The sequence below is a fragment of the Maniola hyperantus genome, chromosome 18 (genome assembly GCF_902806685.2).
Source record: "Maniola hyperantus chromosome 18, iAphHyp1.2, whole genome shotgun sequence".
Taxonomy (NCBI): domain Eukaryota; kingdom Metazoa; phylum Arthropoda; class Insecta; order Lepidoptera; family Nymphalidae; genus Maniola; species Maniola hyperantus.
Window position 1 is genome coordinate 10662376 of NC_048553.1, and position 19225 is coordinate 10681600.

At 38.2% G+C, this 19225-nt stretch overlaps 1 protein-coding gene and 1 non-coding gene across 3 annotated transcripts; one reads left to right on the forward strand and one right to left on the reverse strand.

The window, feature by feature from the left end:
* Positions 1–1242: 1242 nt before the first annotated feature.
* Positions 1243–17915, reverse strand: tst (superkiller complex helicase subunit twister). 2 transcript variants are annotated; one of them, XR_011237837.1, is made up of 22 exons: positions 17759–17915; positions 17515–17688; positions 16974–17232; positions 16307–16474; positions 15112–15413; positions 14901–15013; positions 14075–14306; positions 13434–13617; positions 12782–12919; positions 12244–12358; positions 11615–11741; positions 10857–10961; positions 9747–9903; positions 8999–9143; positions 8111–8433; positions 7597–7725; positions 6845–6977; positions 6207–6381; positions 5301–5744; positions 4802–4954; positions 1929–3208; positions 1243–1859 (listed from the first exon to the last, which is right to left on the reverse strand). XR_011237837.1 is itself a non-coding variant. In XM_034978206.2 (21 exons), exons 1-21 carry the CDS (start codon positions 17798–17800, stop codon positions 3062–3064), a joined length of 3765 nt encoding a protein of 1254 aa, XP_034834097.1. In that variant the 5' UTR covers positions 17801–17915; the 3' UTR covers positions 1243–3061. The 2 variants fall into 2 exon arrangements, 1 of the variants encoding a protein (XP_034834097.1); XM_034978206.2 differs by having other exon boundaries at positions 1243–3208.
* Positions 10093–10164, forward strand: TRNAL-CAA (transfer RNA leucine (anticodon CAA)). The gene has a single exon. It is a non-coding gene; the product is annotated as a tRNA-Leu (tRNA).
* Positions 17916–19225: the final 1310 nt, after the last annotated feature.

The window sequence follows — 19225 nt, forward strand, 5'->3', positions numbered from 1 at the left end:
TTTACGCTGAATTAATTACCGCTGTAAAAAATTATATAATTTGGATATACCTATAAAAAATAATTTAATATAATATAATTTTGCACTGTTATATATTGTACAGTTGTTATATGTATCAAGTATGTATCTGTATATTATAATACTTAAATAGGTAGGTAAACATTTTTTTACTTTGCAGAAAGTCAGTAGGTACCTAGTTTTTTTTTAGTTACACCCTGGAAGTTCAGGGTAGCACAGCAGCACTGCCCTGCCGTTAAGCGTTGGTGAAATTTATTATCACAGTAGACGGCAAGAAATATTGAACATCGACCTTTAGAGTGAGATTTCGGCTTTGTAGAGCGTTGTCTCTGTCACTCATATTTATGTGACGTTTTGTCGGTCTCAACGACAGAGACTAGGCTCTACGAAACCGCTACTATCTTTTTCTAAAGTAAAGGTCGATGTAAAATATTTTATGCCGCGTACTGACCCCTATATACATCCTACTCTATGGTACTGACTAATGTATATTATTTAAGGGAATAAACCCATAAATTATTACTCAAAAATCAAAATAAGTATACTTACAGGAGTAAGCATCTGTGGATTCATTTCAGAACTGCCTCCTTTAGTTTTACCTGTCTCCTGCCTTTATTAACTTAATGTCAAGAGTAGTATATTCCTAGCTTAATGTAGAATAAGGTATACTGATACTCTTGCATATTTCCATGCCAGGTTTAGCGTTTAATTTATTCAGTACAATAAATTTCGCTGGTAGGGTAGGTAAGTAATAATATCTATAGTAGGGCCATTACGAACGTGCGAACTGGTCACCATTTTTATCAGACCTCTCGGTCGCCTTACAGGTCCTATGGAATTAGAACCCGATGCTCTGTTGTGTGTAACAGCAAAAGGATTTGTCAATAGTCGATAACAGGTTATAAAAAGCGCCCATACTTGAATGTGCGAACCGGGTCATAGTTCATTTTTATCAGACCTCTCGCTCACACAGGCATTGTGAAACTGGAACCAGATGCTCTGTTGTCTGTAACAGCAAAAGGATTTGTCGATAGTCGATAACAGGTTATAAAAAGCGCCCATACTTTTTACCTGCGTCTACAACCTGCATCCGAGCGGCATCCCTTTCTCGATAGTGACTTCTGTGGCATTCTCACAACCCTTGATCGTAATGATTTATGAACCAGTTCGCACGTTCATAATGGCCTTAGTATTATAGGTAGTATAGAAAATAAGGCAAGGAAATGAACGTATAAAATGTTTCTTTATTTCTTTTACAATAAACACAAACACACTAAGCAAAATTATTATCTTACTTTATTTAACAATGACCACAAACACCTATTATGCAAAATTATTGTTACATTACTAATTATCACTTTTTGTTTAAGTTCCGACACTCAGTAATTTAAAAAGATAAAGCTTCAGATAGGCATACATTTCTCATTTTAAAAAGTGAAGATAAACTCGTACGTACAGTGCGACAAGGCTATCTTGGCGCGTGGCGAAAATCGGAACTAACGTTGCCGTCAAGTGTCCCATTCGTTCTTGTTTGAATAGTGTAAGCCTTTTGTTCTCCAACAGCGCCCCCCTGTCAATATCATCCTAGTGCCAAAAGAGCCTTGTCGCACTCTATAAGTCCCGCAAATTGCTATTGCGCTGGAACCATGTCTCATTAACATCGAAATGACGTCATTTTGACATCAGCCGAAATAAAAATATACCATCAGCTCGAAAGTTCAGTCTAGTGCTGAAATCACTTGAATGGCGACCACGCGCATTAGCAAATTTGCGGGACTTATACTACTAAATAGTAGACTAACATTGGTATAATAATGTTACCCGTTACTATCACAATGTTACTTGTTACTATAACAATGTTTCCCGCGTCTACTATACAAGTCCATTGAGTCCTAAAAGTCCGGAATCACTGTCTGTTTCTGAGTGCGTGAGAAAGCAATACATTGATTTTCATAAGTGTGCGACAAAGACAAAACATACGCGATATAAATTCTTAAAATACATGCCACTATTATAATAATTCATCATTGTTTAAAAACGCGGAAATGCAGCCAGTATTCTTGGCCCCATTCCACAATAAATTTTAAAGAATAAAATAGTTAAAATAAATCAGTCCCTATTTTCAAGCTAAACTATAAACTAAATTGATAGATCTAAATCTAGCGCTATCCTTTTTGCAGGAGCACTATGAAAGGCACGGAACCACAGGCTTAATTCGCTATTATTCGCCAAAACCTTTGTTAGTTTTAAGTGTAATAACCATTTAAGATTATCGATTAAACTAAAAAAAGCACGTCAAATCATTGTGATGTTACATGCCAGTATTTCATAGAAGCTCACCTCACATACTTAGCGCGTGTTTTGACGTTTGATAAAAAGATACTGATTTGACTAGTTGTCAAAAACCGGATGCTTACGGTCACTTGTATTTCATGCCTTAGATTACCGCAAAGTAACGCCTGCTTTATACAACATTATAAAATGGATAGCAATATATTTTAGATCAGTTATTTTATTTTAAAGATTGTGTACAACAGAATAATAATTATTATACTCTATCCACGTAAAGAAGTTAGTATAGCGCTCTCTCTGTTACGTGATCCCATACAAATGACAGAGACAAAAATCTCAGTGGGCGTTAACCATTTTGAGACACCAACCAATCACAAAAGTGTTTTCAAAAAACATAGTTTCGTTTGTGATTGGTTGGTTAACACCCACTGAGATTTTTGTGTCAGTCATTTGTATAAGATTACGTAACAGAGAGAGCGCTATACAGTACGCGGCAGAAAATATTGTACATCGACATTTAGAGTGAGGTTTCGGCTTTGTAGAGCGTTGTGTCTGTCACTCGTACTTATGTGACGTTTTGTCGGTCTCAACGACAGAGACAACACTCTACGAATCCGCTATCTCACAGGTCGATGTACAATAGTTTCTGCCGCGTACTGTACTAACTTTATTCTGTGGATAGAGTTATAGCCATATATTTTTTTTTTAGTTTAGTTAAGTGCCTGCTCTCCTGTAAAAGCTTCCCTGGGTATTATGAAATAACAGTCTCCCGTTGCGTAGTATACAAGCTGGCGGCAAAGACTATGTCCCGTTTGATGGCGGTGGACGCTTCCATCATCTTGGCCTGCAGCTTCGGATCGCCGATGGCTACTGCCGCGTCTTTCACGTCTACTAGCAGCTGTGGAATTAATAAACACCATGACGTATAGCGAAGCATCTTAATAGTTATTTATGCAACTGTTGTATAAAGATGGGTATTAAAACACGAAAGTGGGTGGGTTACTGATAATAGTATCACTTGAGTGTTTTAATACCTAATTATCAACAGTTGCATACAAGACTTTATCTACACCCATAATATGAATCCTCTATAAAATATTCTGAAACAGTTAGCTTATTGCCAACATTAAAACACCCAATGACGTAATAACCATTATATCATTCAAACGGGTGTTATAATGTTGTACTGAATTTCATAATAACACTCCTTTGTTTTTACGTCATTGGGTGTTTTAATGTTGGCAATACGCTAACTGTTTCAGAATATTTTATAGAGGATTTAAAGCATGGGTTTAGATAAACAGTGGGGCCGATTCTCTTGTACACAATCTCTTAACTAAACTAAATTAACAGGTCTAAATCTAGTGCTTTCCTTTTCCGCCAGCAACATTATGAAAGGGATAGCAATAGATTTAGACGTGATATTTTAGTTTAGTTTAGAGATTGTGTACAAAGGAATTAGCCACACTGTATACAGCTGGGGCCCTACTACCATCGCTTAAAGTAGATATTATTTTGACATTTTCATACAAAAGTTGTATGAAAATGTCAAAACAATATTGAAACAGTACTTTAAGCGGTGGTAGTAGGGCCCCTGGATGGCCGGAGAAGTGACACCCAAAAATAAAATTTAAGTACCTTATATTAGGGATATCCAAATTACCCCTATGTAGGTTCAGCAGTTTTGAGTAATTTAGGAAATTTTTTTAATGATTTTTTACAATTTTCATACATAGGGGTGATTTGGATACCCCTTACTATAAGGTAATTAATTTTTTCTTTTGAACGTCACTTCTCCAGGCACCCTGTATTAATGGCATTCCGAACCAGTAGTAAATTTATCTTGACGATTCAAAAGCATTTGTTAAAGTTTTATTTGAATAAAAATCTATTCTATTCTATTCTATCCTATCTGGTATTTCGCTCACTAAGAGCAAATGAGAAAGCAAGAATATACAGTTTTGGATATTAGGGTTCCATACCTCTGAATAAAAAACAGAACAGAACTTATGCGTGTTGCACACAAGTTTTCCCTCAGTGGTCCGACCGCCGTCAAGAAAACGACTAACTATCGGCGATTTTCTCTTTCAAGAAACGCACAATAAATGTACATTCCGTGTAAACGAAAGAGATACATATATTAAAAGTTGCTCTCTGACTGTTCACACTGCCGGCGACGACTCGCTTTACTAGTTTTGTCGCTGCGCGACGAGCTTTCAACAATAAACTCGTTCAGCGATGCTCGCTCGCTTGAACACGTGTAACGCGCGCGCAGGTCTGCACAGGACTGAGCGACCGCGGGCGAATGGCGCGAGTAATCGCTCGTCGCACTTGCACACTCGCTTTTAGCCCGGCGACAAAACTATCGAAACTACACACTCGCTTCCCGCTGATCGCGAACTCGTTTATAGTTTCTGGTTCTACTCGTTTCTCGTTCATCGTCGGCGGTCGGACCATTGCCTTAAATTAACAGTGTCTTTGGAGTCCTTACCTCATGTAGCTGTTGAATGCACCTCACAATGATGCCCTCTTGCACGTCTGTCAAGTCGACTATCTCCGCGAAGGGTTTCTCTAGAGCCCACTCATATACCACCCTCACTAGGCCGAAGTTCAACCTTTCTGGTTGACCCTCGAACTGACCCACCTGAATAAAATTCAATACATATAGTTTCATTTTTAAGCACTAAGGTGCGGTCCAGCACGCTGGAGATCGTCAGTCGCTGGACCGATGACCTAAAGAAGGTGGCGGGGAGCGGATGTATGAGGAAGACCTAGGACCATATTTGGTGGCGCGCTCTTGGAAAGGCCTATGTCCAACAGTGGACGCATACAGGCTGATGGAATGGAAAGGGAAGGGGGGGGGGTATATACAAAGGTCAATCCAAACAAGTAGTATTTTTTTAAACACGCCCTCATAGCCGCCATATTGAATTTTAGCCACAATCCTCAAAATTGAGGGACTGACGCGAGAAGAACTTGAATGAACTTACCAAATACTTAGCTTCGATGGCCGCCAGCTCCTCATCGATGTGCTCGATAGCCTTCACTCCTTCCGCCAGCTTGTCCGTCAACACTTGCTCCGACCGGGTCTTCGCTTGGAACACAAAACAGCTCAACAGAGCAGCAATTTCCGCCGGACTCTTATCCGTAAACACATTCCGAAATACCAACTCCGATATTATGAGCTCATTAGTTCCCATACAGCATGCGACTCTGCCTTTCAAAATAACGCTGTCGTGTTCATCTATGTAGTTTAGCTCTCGTAAAACTAGTAGTCTCCTTTGGTAATCGGGATACAAAGCGAGGTTCTCGAATGAAAGTAAGCGTTTGTATTTATCGCGCTTCCTTTCAGCTTGTTTTCGCTCGTAAACGATTGCGAATTCGCTTTTGAAGTTTGCGATGTCGGTGGCCTTCTTTTGAGCGTCGAGTTCATTCTGAAAAATGTTTTTTTTTTTAATCTTAAAACGTTATGCTGACTCTGCACTGCGTGCGAATCGCAGCGCGTAAGCCCTTGAACACGGCGAAACAATCATCCAAGCTATTGTTTCGCGCCTTACACGGTGTTTTGCGATACGATTCGCACGCAAGTGGAGAGCTAATTTTAAATAAGAAATGTCTAAATTCTACTTCGTTACTCAATATTGTACATAAAATAATAAATATTAATATCAGTCCTGACTCCTGAGTATGTAGTATACGAAAATGTCATCCAAACCAGAGTCATTAATGCGACTTCGAAGCGGGAACGGCAGCCGCTCGACGGTCACCTCCCACGCCACACTTGCGCGTCATGAACGCGGGATTTAGGAGCGTCCAAGACGCGACTCTATAGGTACGTGTAGTGTAGGTGTAGTAAGAGAAATTCACGACAACTCCTGTACTGCGCTATCACTTACCTTCAGCTTGTTCATTTTATCGAGCGAGTGTAAAATCTCCCCGGTAGATATAGCGAGGGACTGTGTGAGGCTGACCCGGTCTAGGGTAGTTGCACCAGTTCTGACCGCGTGAGAAATTCGCGACAACTCCTGTACTGCGCTCGCGCAAGTTGACCCCACTGGAGCATCTTTAAACCTGGAAGAATACATTGATTTTCCCGTTAAAAATTGATACCACTAGATTTAGACCTGTCAATTTAGTGATGAGAGATGTATGCAACGGAATTAGCCACTATATAGACCTCCTCAAGATATTAGAAAATATATAACAAATATCAAAGTATAGTTATTATAAGTAAGACATCACAATAATATTATGGTGGAAATTCATTTATATTCTTAGTTTGGACGCGTTGTGCGTCATATCAAGCGACTGTTCACAACGCACAACGCTTTCAAACTAAGAAAAGCAATTAATCCGTTTCGTGGATTCTTTGACTAAAGTTTAGACGCACCATACAAAGAATTTACGAAACCGAGCGTACGCACGCTGTTTTCACGTAATGTATTTGCATTGCGTTTACACCCACCAATAACCCCTACCTTTAAGGATATTTAATAAGTATTGCTATATAAGGAATCCCGATTATCTATATTACCTTGGCATTTGTCTCTTCTCCCAGTCTTGTATGATGATGCTGTGGTCTATCTTAAGATTCATCTTAGTTACCGCCACCACATTCTTCGGCGCGATACACAAGATCGTGTGATCCATTGTACTTTCTTCGGTACCTAGAAGTTCATTTATTTAGTAAAAATTGTCTGTACTCTATCGACGGAGAGATTTGTATAGTGCTTTTTCTGTTACGTAATCCCATACAAATGACAAAGACGAAAAGTCTGTTGGCATCAACTATTTTGAGTGTCTAATCAATCACGAAGGAACCTAAGTTTTCCGTACTATGAGAAACTGTTAGTAGTCTGTTCCGTGCTATGAGAAACTGTTAGTAGTCTGTTCCGTAGAGAAACTGTTTTCAAAAAAACATTAGAAATTCAATCCGTAAGTAGAGATTCGTTTGTAATTGGTTGGCTGAGATATTTTCGTGCCATTCAAAAATAAGTTTTCTGTGCAGGTATGTCGGCATCAGTACCCATATTATAAATAAATGTGAAAATGTGTTTGTTGGTCCTTTAATCACGTCGCAACGGAGCGAAGGATCGACGTGATTTTTTGCATGGGTATAGTTAAAGATTTGGAGAGTGACATAGGCTACTTATTATCATGGGAAATCAGAATCCTACAGGATTTTTAAAAACCTAAATCCACGCGTAACTTATATGTAAAAGTGGTAGTACTACTAAAAAACTAAAAACAATATTATCTTGGCTATGAAAGATAATTAATGTCTACCTATATTGTCGTAAGTCGCCGAGAAGCTCAGCATTCTGTACCAGTTGTCGTCTACGTCGAAGTTGTAACGTGTCGTGTCTTTTTCCGCCGTGTTCAGCACTAGCACTTTGTATGGCGTCAGTCGAGGACCTACGATTATTAGGACAAATATTATTGCAACATACGTTTACCCTGTTATAAGTCCCGCAAATTGGTAATGCGCGTGGCCGTCATTTTAGTGACGTCAGCACTAGACTGAAGTTTCGAGCGGATGGTACATTTTTATTTCGGCTGACGTCAAAATGACGTCATTTCGATGTTAATGAGACATGGTTCCAGCGCAATAGCAATTTGCGGGACTTATAACAAAATACATTTGAAATTATGAATTTCGAAACTTAGAGAAATCAGAGCGAACATAAATAAATCAAAAAATAAAAAACAAACACTATACAAACAAATGCCTATTAGCTACATTAAATATTTACTACCTGATTTAGTATCTAAAAAATAATAGATATTAAAAAAGAATTACCGTTTCCACTTAAATAAACGCCCAATTGATTGATATAAGGACCCGCAGACAGTATAATAACCTTTCCTGGCACAAACTCCTTCACAACCTTCGGCTGGTTTAGTAGAATCGGCATTATTTCATTCAAAACTTCGATATAAGCCACCGCAGTATCGTAGAATGTGGCTAGGGGTGTCAAATGTGATGATAAAGGCGTATTACATTTTTCGGAATACTCTTTTTCAGCAATTTCTAACTGTTTTCGGTAGTTGTCCGCTTGGCATACTTGGTGAAACTCCCGAAACGAACGCTGCATCATTCCTTCTACTGATACTGTGGCAACCCTGAAAACAATCTGTAGTTTGTTATTATTTTATAGACTAGCGCCAGTTTGGCATCCCAAGTAACATAAACCACGATAATGGTATACAATTTGTGATCATAGTCTTATAGAAAAAAGATAAAGGTATTGAATGCGTAACTGTAGATGGAAATCCATTACCATATTATTCAACTGATATCAGGCGGCTAAATTAATTTACAATTGGTTTTTATCGTTACAGTTCATGAAATTCGATTTGTCTATGTCCAATTCGGAAAAAGCGAGGCCGCCTATCAGCAATTGGAGTGGATAAAAAACTGAACACAAAAATAAGACAGAAAAAAGAACGTTAGTGCCATACTTTTCTTCATTGAAAATGATATAACATTATTAATACTGTTACCTGTCGACTTAGTTGAGGTTCAGAATTTGTTTTTGAATATTCAAATTTTAATTTGGATTTGTGGATACAGGTATGAATAGAAATGTTTTTATTAAAATGTTTTTTTCAAAGCGCTTTCGTATCGTTAAATGAATCAACCAGTGTTTTAAAAATGCTTTTATAAGTTTAATGATAAAGGTCTTACCGTAACAAACTAAGTATCATAGCGTAAGTGAGCCTGAACTGTGAAGACAATTTCTGCGGTGTACCCAACATCATGCCCTTTAACGTCATTTGGTCTGGAACTCCCTCTTTGCACAGGATAATGACTGTACCCGTGTCATCAAGACCTAAGGATATAACAGGCAGAAATAATTTATTACAGAGGCGTAAATTTTTGTCCGAATGAAAAAACGAATCCCTTATAGGATCACTCGTATGCCTGTCTGTTTGTCTGTCAGTCTGTCACAGCCAATTTGCTCCGAACTTCCAAGACCGATTAAGTTGAAATTTGGTACATATATGAATTTCTGTGATCCAAACACTTGACTTGTAACGTAAATAAAAGAATTTTGAATATAGGGCTTACTGTTCGGGGTAAATAAGAAAATTGCAAGAAAAACTGTACTGTGTGACATATCAATTGAAAGGGCTTGAGTGGGTCTGAAATATTTTTATATTATTTTAAAACTAGCTTATGCTCGCGACTTCATCCGCGTGGACTACACAAATTTCAAACCCCTATTTCACCCCCTTAGAGGTTGAATTTTCAAAAATTCTTTCTTAGCGGATGTCTACGTCATAATAGCTATCTGAATGCCAAATTTCCTGAAATTCTTGCTGAATGCAAAAAAAAAGCCCGATCCGTCCAGTAGTTTGAGCTGTGCGTTCATAGATCAGTCAGTCAGTCAGTCAGTCACCTTTTCCTTTTATATATTTAGATTATTTGATACCTCGCCTGCCAGCGCGGCCTGCCATCTGTATGTACTCAGCGGGCGCCAAACTGCGAGACTGTATGCCGTCGAATTTCGTTATATCATCGAATACCACGGTACGCGCCGGCATGTTCACCCCCATTGCGAAAGTTTCCGTCGCGAATAGGAGTTTCACCTGGTTTATCAAGATAGCTAATGAGACTAATAATTCTAAATAATTTTAAATACATATCAAAAATTGCGTAACCGGCAGGAATCGAACCTGCATCTTCTGGGTTCGCGCCCGATGCCTTGACCACTCGGCCACGGTCTCGCTTACTGCCAGTGACGAAATTGGTGATATGTATGTTAACTCAGTACTGAAGCGACCGTGGCCGAGTGGTCAAGGCGTCGGGCGCAAACCCAGAAGATGCAGGTTCGATTCCTGCCGGTTACGCAATTTTTGATATGTATTTAAAATTATTTAGTAATTTCCTTGAAGTGTAGGTAAAACACTAAAAAATTATAAAAAATATAATTATAATTTTGTTGTATATTTCTATTTCTAAACTAAACCAGTGTTCTCTTTTTCCGCAGGGAGCATTATGAAAGGGATAGCAAGGGACTTCGACTTTTTTAACGCACTTGCCTGTTATTTTAGTTTGATTTTCAGATTATATACAACAGAATTAGACAAAACGTTTGCGATGATCAAAATATGTGAACCAAAGCTCGTATATAAGAGCCTTTGGAAGAAAATTTTTGATCTACGAAACTTTTCGAGGAAATCGCAAGGTCTTCAATTCAATTCAATGCGTTTTTTGGCCGTGTTACTCCATAACTGTCCAATTTGATCCGATTACGACGGCGATCAGTGTATTTATGGCAGATTTAGAAAACGGACTTTTGACTACGAGCAGTGCATGATATAAATAACAAATTGAAGTTGATTTCTCATTTTTAAATCAGATTAACTAGTACACAGAAACTCCATAACAAACAACGGGGAGGTGAATTGAGGTTTTTTTAATTGTTCACAAAGTATTCAATTACATTAAAAATACGCAAATCGCCGTCCTCTGGAAACTGTAGAATGAAGGATAAGCTGTTTTTAAGAAAATTACAAATAGGGATTTAACATAAACTTACATGGCCAGTTTGGAACAGCATTTCAACAATTTCTTTAAGCAGGGGCAGAATGCCGCTGTGGTGTACGCCGATGCCATTCTCCAATACACGTTGCAGACGAATCACCTGCCAAAGTTATTGCCAATTATTTTCTTACACAAACTCTTAACGCTAGTTTGAAACAAGGATCAAATAAATTTTACAGTAAGCGGCCGAAAGTAATGTGTCATCAACCTTTAGAAGGAGATAGCAGATTTGTAGAGCGTTGTCCCCGTCGTTGAGACCGACAAAACGTCATATAGGAATGAGTGACAGAGACAACGCTCTACAAAGCTGAAACGTTCTAAAGGCTGATGTACATCACTTTCGGCCGCGTACTGTAATAATAAATCGGACATTATGTTATCCCAGTATAGTGTACCCCAAAAGAAAACTTATATATTACCCTTTCGAGTCCCTCCGTATAAGCATACAACTTGCACTAGGGCTCGATTGTACTGTTAAATATTCTTTGACTAGGGATAGGATACGACAATTATAGTTCTACAGGATTGAGTCCTTATAGATTCAGCCCTATAATAAAAAGTTAGCTATTTGAAGCTTTAAATGTAATGCTTTTATATAACAACAAGGCATAGCTAAAAATCATCCCATATCCCAATGAGGAGTTTAACCACCTTAAAAAGAGGTCAACAGTTGGGAACAATTTAAAAAAAAATTAACGTGTCAAAGGCACAACGCGTTTTTTTGCGTCGGGACCGGCATTTAAGGGTACTTACTTGAGGCAATCGTCTATCCGGTTCTTTTAAGCGATGTAGACATTTGGAGAAGAAGGATCGTATGTGACTTTTCTCTTTCGCCGTTGTCAAGTCTACCGACAGCAAGCTCTCGGCGTTTTGGTCACATCTTGAAACAAACATACAGCATGACGTATTGTAACTCATAATATACAGGTTGCAACCAAGTGAATTTCATACACCCAAAATGTGTTGTTCATAATTATGTACGGAACCCTAAAAGAGCGAGGCCCGAATCGCACCTGGCCGGTTTTTGTAATTTTGGTTGCCAACATTAAGAACTCTTTTCTGGAGACGAGGCGCGTCGGATGCATCGCCTCAACATATTATACCCAAGTATTAGAGCATTTATGCAGAAGCGTTTGCTTGTTACGCGTATATGGCAAAGTAGTACTCGCCAGAAAAGAGGTCGTGCTATATTTTTTATAATTTTTTAGTGTTTTACCTACACTTCAAGGAAATTACTAATTCCTGCCGGTTACGCAATTTTTGATATGTATTTAAAATTATTTAACACTGGTCTATATCTGTGTGTGTGTGTGTGTGTGTGTGTGTACTTGTGTGTGCATGTGTGCATGTGTTTAGGCGCGCTATTTAAAAATGTAACTCACCTATTACGAGATAAAGTAAAGGCTACCACAGGCAACTTGTCACTGGACCTAAGATGGTCAATAAAGGCAACCCACATAGTTTGCTCTGCCTTCGGGTTTCCGAACTGTTTGCCACCTGTACCAACAACCAAGAAAGTCATATTATTTATCACACAGATAAATAATAAGTTGTCTTTTTCCAAAGATCTACATCAAATCTGCACGGAATGGGACCAATTTTTCTTTAGAGAGTAAGTGTGATGTAATACCCGGCCAGTCTCCCTTAGTTCTTTTGGCCTTACCTCTTAGAAGAGAAGAGAGAGAGAAGACAAGAGTTTACGCGATAGAAAGTAAAGCTTACTTTGAAGTGGTGACGAACTGAATTGCATTTTATGGCGTCGTTACAAGAGTCGCTATTTATGTAAACGTCTTTGCGGAGTGAGATTTCAGTACCTCTACGATACTACAAAGTATTCTGTGGAAATGCCTCTTAAAAAATACATGTCACGTAAAGAAAATTAATTCAAACTGTATAGAATTTAAATGAAATCAGTAGTACCTTTAGGTCCGAAACTTTTCTTGTACTCATTCTCTCTGGCCTTCTTAGCGGCCACTGCTTCGTTGTATCCGCGCAATTGGAAGTTGCCTTCTTGGTCGACTACTAGGAATCTTTCGTGCTTGGACTTGCCACCGGAACCTAAAAATATTACAATTCGATAATAGTACTGATTCTGATCGCAACTAAATTTTATTTAGAACTAGATGATGCCCGCGACTACGTCCGCGTGGATTTATGTTTTTAAAAATCCCGTGGGAACTCTTTGATTTTCCAGGATAAATTGAATAAAATTCCCCGGGATGCAAGCTATATCTGTACCAAATTTCGTCAAAATCAGATGAACGGATGGGCCATGAAAGGCTAACAGACAGAGAGATAGACAGACACACTTTCGCATTTATAATTATACCTAGTATGGATTGTTACACCTCGTAACATCAGGTGCCAGTCTTGAAAAGTAGAGAAGCAGTAACCAAATAATAGCGTGGGTGTAGTTTTGTAAACACCAGAAGATTGGTTCTGTCGTTCCTTCATTCAGCTTCACCTACTCGTTCTTCATAAAAAGTTGTGTGAGTCAAAGTACGGACAATTTTTTAGAACGTTTTTCTATAAGCATCAGGCAGCGGTAGCCTCAAGCAGGTATTTTACCTACCTGTGTATAGATAATGGCAGAGCGGCACAGGTCGTTTAGGCGTAGACACCACGTACACTTTTCGTTTCTTAGTGCGTCCTACCCAGTCTGCAAACTGCAGCGTATTGGGTACAGTTGCACTTAACATCACTATGCTGACGTGGGCCGGTAACAAGATTAATACTTCCTCCCATACGTAACCGCGCTAAAATAACATAAAGTAAAACACTTGTTTACCAATTTTATTTTATTTTATTTATTAGGAGACACATACAATACATTAATTTAACACAAACTACGACACTTATAAACAAACACAGGCTGAAAAATGTATCTATAAAAAGTGTACACAGCATTAGTAAAATATCTTGACAAATAAAAAGAACTTAACTAACTACTTAACTAAACAAATAACTAAGTTACTTAGGAGATGAACCCACCGTAAAATGATAAGACCTTTTTTTTGAATGCAGTAGCTGAGTCATGAAATATGTCGATGCCAGGTATCTTTTTTGATATTTCGTTGCCGTTGTTAATTGGCCAAATTTTCAATTTTTGGATATCGTGAGGGATGGCAGAATTCCTATACAAAAACAACGCCCAAACGTCTAAATTCCATAGCTGAAGATATTTATCAATTAAAAAAATCAAACTTTCCTTACCTCAGCATTATTAATATAATGAACTTCATCGAATATAACAAACTCCAGATCCCTGGTTACGTCAGAGCCACAGTACAACATAGAGCGTAGAATCTCCGTAGTCATGACAAGGCAAGAGGCAGTGGCGTTTATTTGAAGATCGCCAGTCAGCAGGCCAACCTCGCCAAAGGTTTTATTGAAGTCGTTGTACTTCTGGTTTGACAAAGCCTTTATTGGTGACGTGTAGATTGCCCTTAAATAAACAAATTTTAGCCACAGCAAATTAGTAACATCACACAAATCCATATCCCATACTAATATTATAAATGCGAAAGTGTGTCTGTCCTTCTGTCTATTAGCTCTTCACGGCCAATACGATCAATCGAATTTAACAAAATTTAGTACAGAGATAGCTTGTATCCCTGGGAAGGACATAGGCTAATCAAAGAGTTCCCACAGGATTTTTAAGAAACCTAAATCCACGCGGACGTAGTCGCGTGCATCATCTAGTAGCTATATTATAAATGCGGAAGTGTGTCTGTCTATATTATATACAATATGTAAAAATTGCTAATTCTGTCGTACATTGTTTGCAGCCATTTTGAAATTCGGTGGTACACTTTTCGGCGGCCATTTTTATTTTTTTATGATATGTTATTATATATATAGTAATAACAAATACTAAAAATAATATAAAACGTAATAGGAAATAACTTATTACCTATTACGGTTCATGAGACAGACAGACAGACGAACGAACAGTAATTAGGGTCCGGTCTATTAAGGTCCCATAGGCACTCTTCGAGTACGGGACCTAACAACGATAACTATGATAGTTTTCTTATACCTGGTGCAATTTCTTCTGGACATTCCAATAGCATATTCCGCCACCACAGTCTTGCCCGCCGAAGTGTGCGCCGCCACAAAAACGTGATGACCTTCCTCTAACTTCAATATAGCCTGTGAAATTAATTAATTCATGTACAGTACTACCATTTTAAACCTTTAAGTGCGGAAATCAGCCCAGAGCGAAGAAGAAGAAGAAGAAGAAAATGTACCTGTTTCTGGAAAATATCCAATTCGAAAGGATACGTATGCGCCATATCTTTTATTTTCTCTCTGAATTCCGGCACAGGTCGAGAAACATCTATCATTTCCGCCCACTCCGTAGAAGTGACACCCATTTTGGCCGCAGAGTTAGTAATATTTAGAACTGGTATTTCGGGAAGTTCCACTGGTGGGTGTATGACTGTGCTTTCCAAGAAGTTATCTTCGGCTGGATCTTTTTCTATTTCAATGTGAACTTTCTTTGGTTTGGGCTTTTTTGTTTCTTCTTGTTCGTTGTCATCTTGCCAAAGACCTGAATACATTATAGTGTTGTTTCAAATCAAAACTTTTTAAAAATGCTGCGTAATTTTAAAATTATACGATTACTGGGGCCGAACTCTCTTGTACAAAATCTCTAAACTAAATTAACAGGTCTAAATTTAGTGCTATCCCTTTCCGCAAGCAACATTATGAAAGGGATAGCAATAGATTTAGACGTGCTATTTTAGTTTAGTTTAGAGATTGTGTACAACAGAATTAGCCACATTGTATGATTTCATCAGCCTGGATTTAGTTTTTATTTAATATAATAGAGTGGACTAATCTAAGAATGTATTTTTAATAATAGACTAGCTTATGCCCGCGACTTCGTCCGCGTGGACTACATGAAATTCAAACCCCCATTTAACCCACGCAGGGGTTGAATTTTCAAAAACCCTTTCTTAGCGGATGTCTACGTTATAATAGCTATCTGCATGCCAAATTTCAGCCCGATCCGTCCAGTAGTTTGAGCTGTGCGTTGATAGATCAGTCAGTCAGTGAGTCAGACAGTCACCTTTTCCTCTTATATATTAAGACTAGCTTATGCTCGCGACTTCGTCCGCGTGGACTACAAAATTTCAAAACCCTATTTCACCCCCTTAGGAGTTGAATTTTCAAAAATCCTTTCTTAGCGGATGCCTACGTCATAATAGCTATCTGCATGCCAAATTTCAGCCCGATCCGTCCAGTAGTTTGAGCTGTGCGTTGATAGATCAGTCAGTCAGTCAGTCATTCAGTCAGTCAGTCAGTCAGTCAGTCACCTTTTCCTTTTATATATATAGATTTTTATTTTTATGCCAGCTAATCAGAGTCCCCATAGTATATTTAAAAACTCAAATCCGTGTGCATAATGTTGCTGCCATCATCTAGTTTACCATAATTTACCTGCTAAATGTGTATGGCTTTCCACCACTTCTTCCAAGTTTATATCAATTTGTTCAACCTCTTCACTCTGTTCTTGAGGCGCATCTTTGTTTGCTTCACTGAGCAATGTCATTCCATCATTAGCAAAAACAACACTTTCCTTTGCACCCGGCGCAGTTGTTAGAATTTCTGCAACAATTTACATTATTTTATTACCATTCAATTTCAGGCGGCACAAGACTGTGACGTGTGGAAGTCCCTATAAGAGACCTAAGTAAGTCTATTGGTTGATAATGATGATGAAATCCAATTTTCTGGTTTAAGTACCAAGTATGTGTTGTAAAATATAAAGTTATGTAAAAACTTTCACTTTTAGCTGTTTTTTGGTGTAATTTTTTTTTTCAATAGAGATAGCGAGCAAGCGAGCAGGCGGGTCACCTGATGTTAAGTGATTACCGCCACCCATGAACATTTGCAGCACCAGAGGAACTGCCGATGCGTTGCCGGCCTTTTAGGAATTTGTTGTTGGAAATACAAAAAAATAATTATATTAGGAAGAAAATAAAAATTCAGAATTTTGATTTTCATAGCTTATATAGACACAAAGTTAAATGGTTTTTTTACTGGAACTATAAATAATATAGCTTGGTTTTTAAACATCAAAATAAATAATAATGTAGCCATATACCTTCCCCAAGAAACTTCCCAGGTTCATCATGCTCCAAATCTATCAAAATCTCCCCAGTTTTAGCTGCAACATCCAGCATTTGCTGCAACTCCTCTTCAAAGCCACCCGGTAAGAAGGGATTCTGCATGGTGCTCCCCCGGGTGGCCTGGCTGGGAGGCAGCGGTGCTCGAGACATTGAGAGACTGTCTTCATCATCATCGACTGGTATACTTACCTCTTCTAGGCCTACTATTTCACCTGTGAGAGGGTCTCGGACAACCTGTTATAACATACAATGTGGTATACCTAATACTTTAAATGAAATAATACTGGAGAAAATAAAAGAAAAATAAGGCGATAATAGGTAGCAAACATAGGGGGCCTTATCGCTGTAGGCAATCTTTTCCAGGCTATTGTTGGCTGAGATAAAATTAAATTGAAAATTATACAAAAAATATACAAGTAGGTAAGTAATAGTTGGTATAAAAAAAGGCCTGGATAAATGGTGTGATCGTTTGACCAATCTGACTTCTTAAAAAGGATAACAGCGAGCTATACTTACTTCTAAAGTGGTATCAAGTCCTAAATCATCATCGTCGATTTTAAACAAAGAATCGATATCAGTAGTTCTATGCCAGTGTGTCTGTGACCTCTCCCACTTATGGATGGACAGTCGTTCAGGCTTCAGCAAATAATTTTTCACTCTTTCGCTTAAATCTTCGAAAATAGGCGGCGGCTGAAACATATTGGGGCAAGTATTAGATCCCGTTTTTGTTCACTAATAATGTTTCAGTTACTTTATATACCTTAAGGTCTGAAAAGACTTCATCTTCAAGCTCTAGCGACATTTTACACGAGTAAATTCATGGATTATTTTATTTTTCTTTTGCAAAGTTGAGGTTATTACGAAATGTTTATGTTTTTTGGAAAATTAAAAATTGACGTTTCAACTTTCAACTTTGAAGTTTAGGGACGGACTTAGTATCGATTTTGTTTTCAAGTTGTCATCTAGTGCATCTAATTATATCATAATCGATTACCACGACAGACAACTCTCTATCAACCGTAGCCATGAACTCTCTGAATGGTCTACTTATCAGTAAGAATAAACAGTGTTCCTTATTTTTTAACAAAAAAATTGTGCACACAAAAGATTATTTTATTTTTTCGGTTCTTTATAGTATCGATTTGTTAAAAAACGATTGACGATGAATGTGTCCTTGGGCGTGTCAATCTCTAGTTGACAGCTGCATTTACACAATGTTGCCAGGTATGATAAGTAGCACTGAAATATTTATGTGCATAAAGCTGTCTTTATAAATGCACATGAGAAGTTAAATAAAACGAACTAAAGGAAATATATTAGATTTTGGATCCAATACAATATTTCCATAATACTCAACGTACTATAAAGACTCTTGCTGGTATCTTTTATTCGGTCGGTGAAATTAAACCATATTTTATTTCCGTATCTAATCTCCACGGACCGACAGACAGACAGACAAACAGACAAAGAAGTAAGGGTCCTTTTTTCCTTTTGGGGAACGGAACCCTAAAAAACGGGCTGGAATTCAAAAGTTCGTAGAATAGAATAGAATAGAACAGAATGTTTTTTTATTCATGTAAACTTTTTAAAAGTGCTTGTGAATAGTCAGGCAGTTCTAATTTACCACTGGTTCGGATTGCCGTTCCTACCGAGAAGAACCAGCAAGAAACTCGGCGGTTGCTCTTTTTAATTTTTCAATTTACAATGTTATTATACCGTAATATACAAGCCATTGCAGCCCCTACGTACGTTCGAATCCTACATTTTTAACGATGATATTTATAATAAGCCACAGGTCGAGATGGCAATCGGGGTGGCGACGCCCCGCACACCCACCTCCGTGCTAACCCCGGTGCGGGTGAGCATGGATGACACGTGGGTGTGCGGGGCGTCCCCCTGCCTCATATACCCCGATCGGCATCTCGGGAATCATTCTCTCATCGGAATCAGTAAAACGTCTTCCGTAAGAATTAAGATTTGAATTTAGGTACATTTTTTAACAAAATTAATGTTTTGTTACCTAGATTCGATTAAGAAGGGATTGATCTATAATATTTTACTTTTTTTTGTTAAAATCGTTATATCTGAAGCTTCAATAGTTCCTAAAAAATCGAAAATCGGGCACGCGGGCTCTTCTCTCTACGATGTATTTGTAGTGTTGAGAGGCCTGCACACAAAAGGACGATCTGTCGCGTCCTACTATAATATAATAATTGTGTATTTTGCC

Bases quoted from the DNA above. Each gene is read 5' to 3' on its own strand.
- tst (XM_034978206.2), bottom strand. From the start codon at position 17,800: ATGTCGCTAGAGCTTGAAGATGAAGTCTTTTCAGACCTTAAG. The intron at 15,014-15,111 runs GTACATTTTCTT...TTAATTTCACAG, and splicing joins TGGATATTTTCCAGAAACAG to GCTATATTGAAGTTAGAGGA. The intron at 7,726-8,110 runs GTAATTCTTTTT...TAATAATCGTAG, and splicing joins CGTTTATTTAAGTGGAAACG to GTCCTCGACTGACGCCATAC.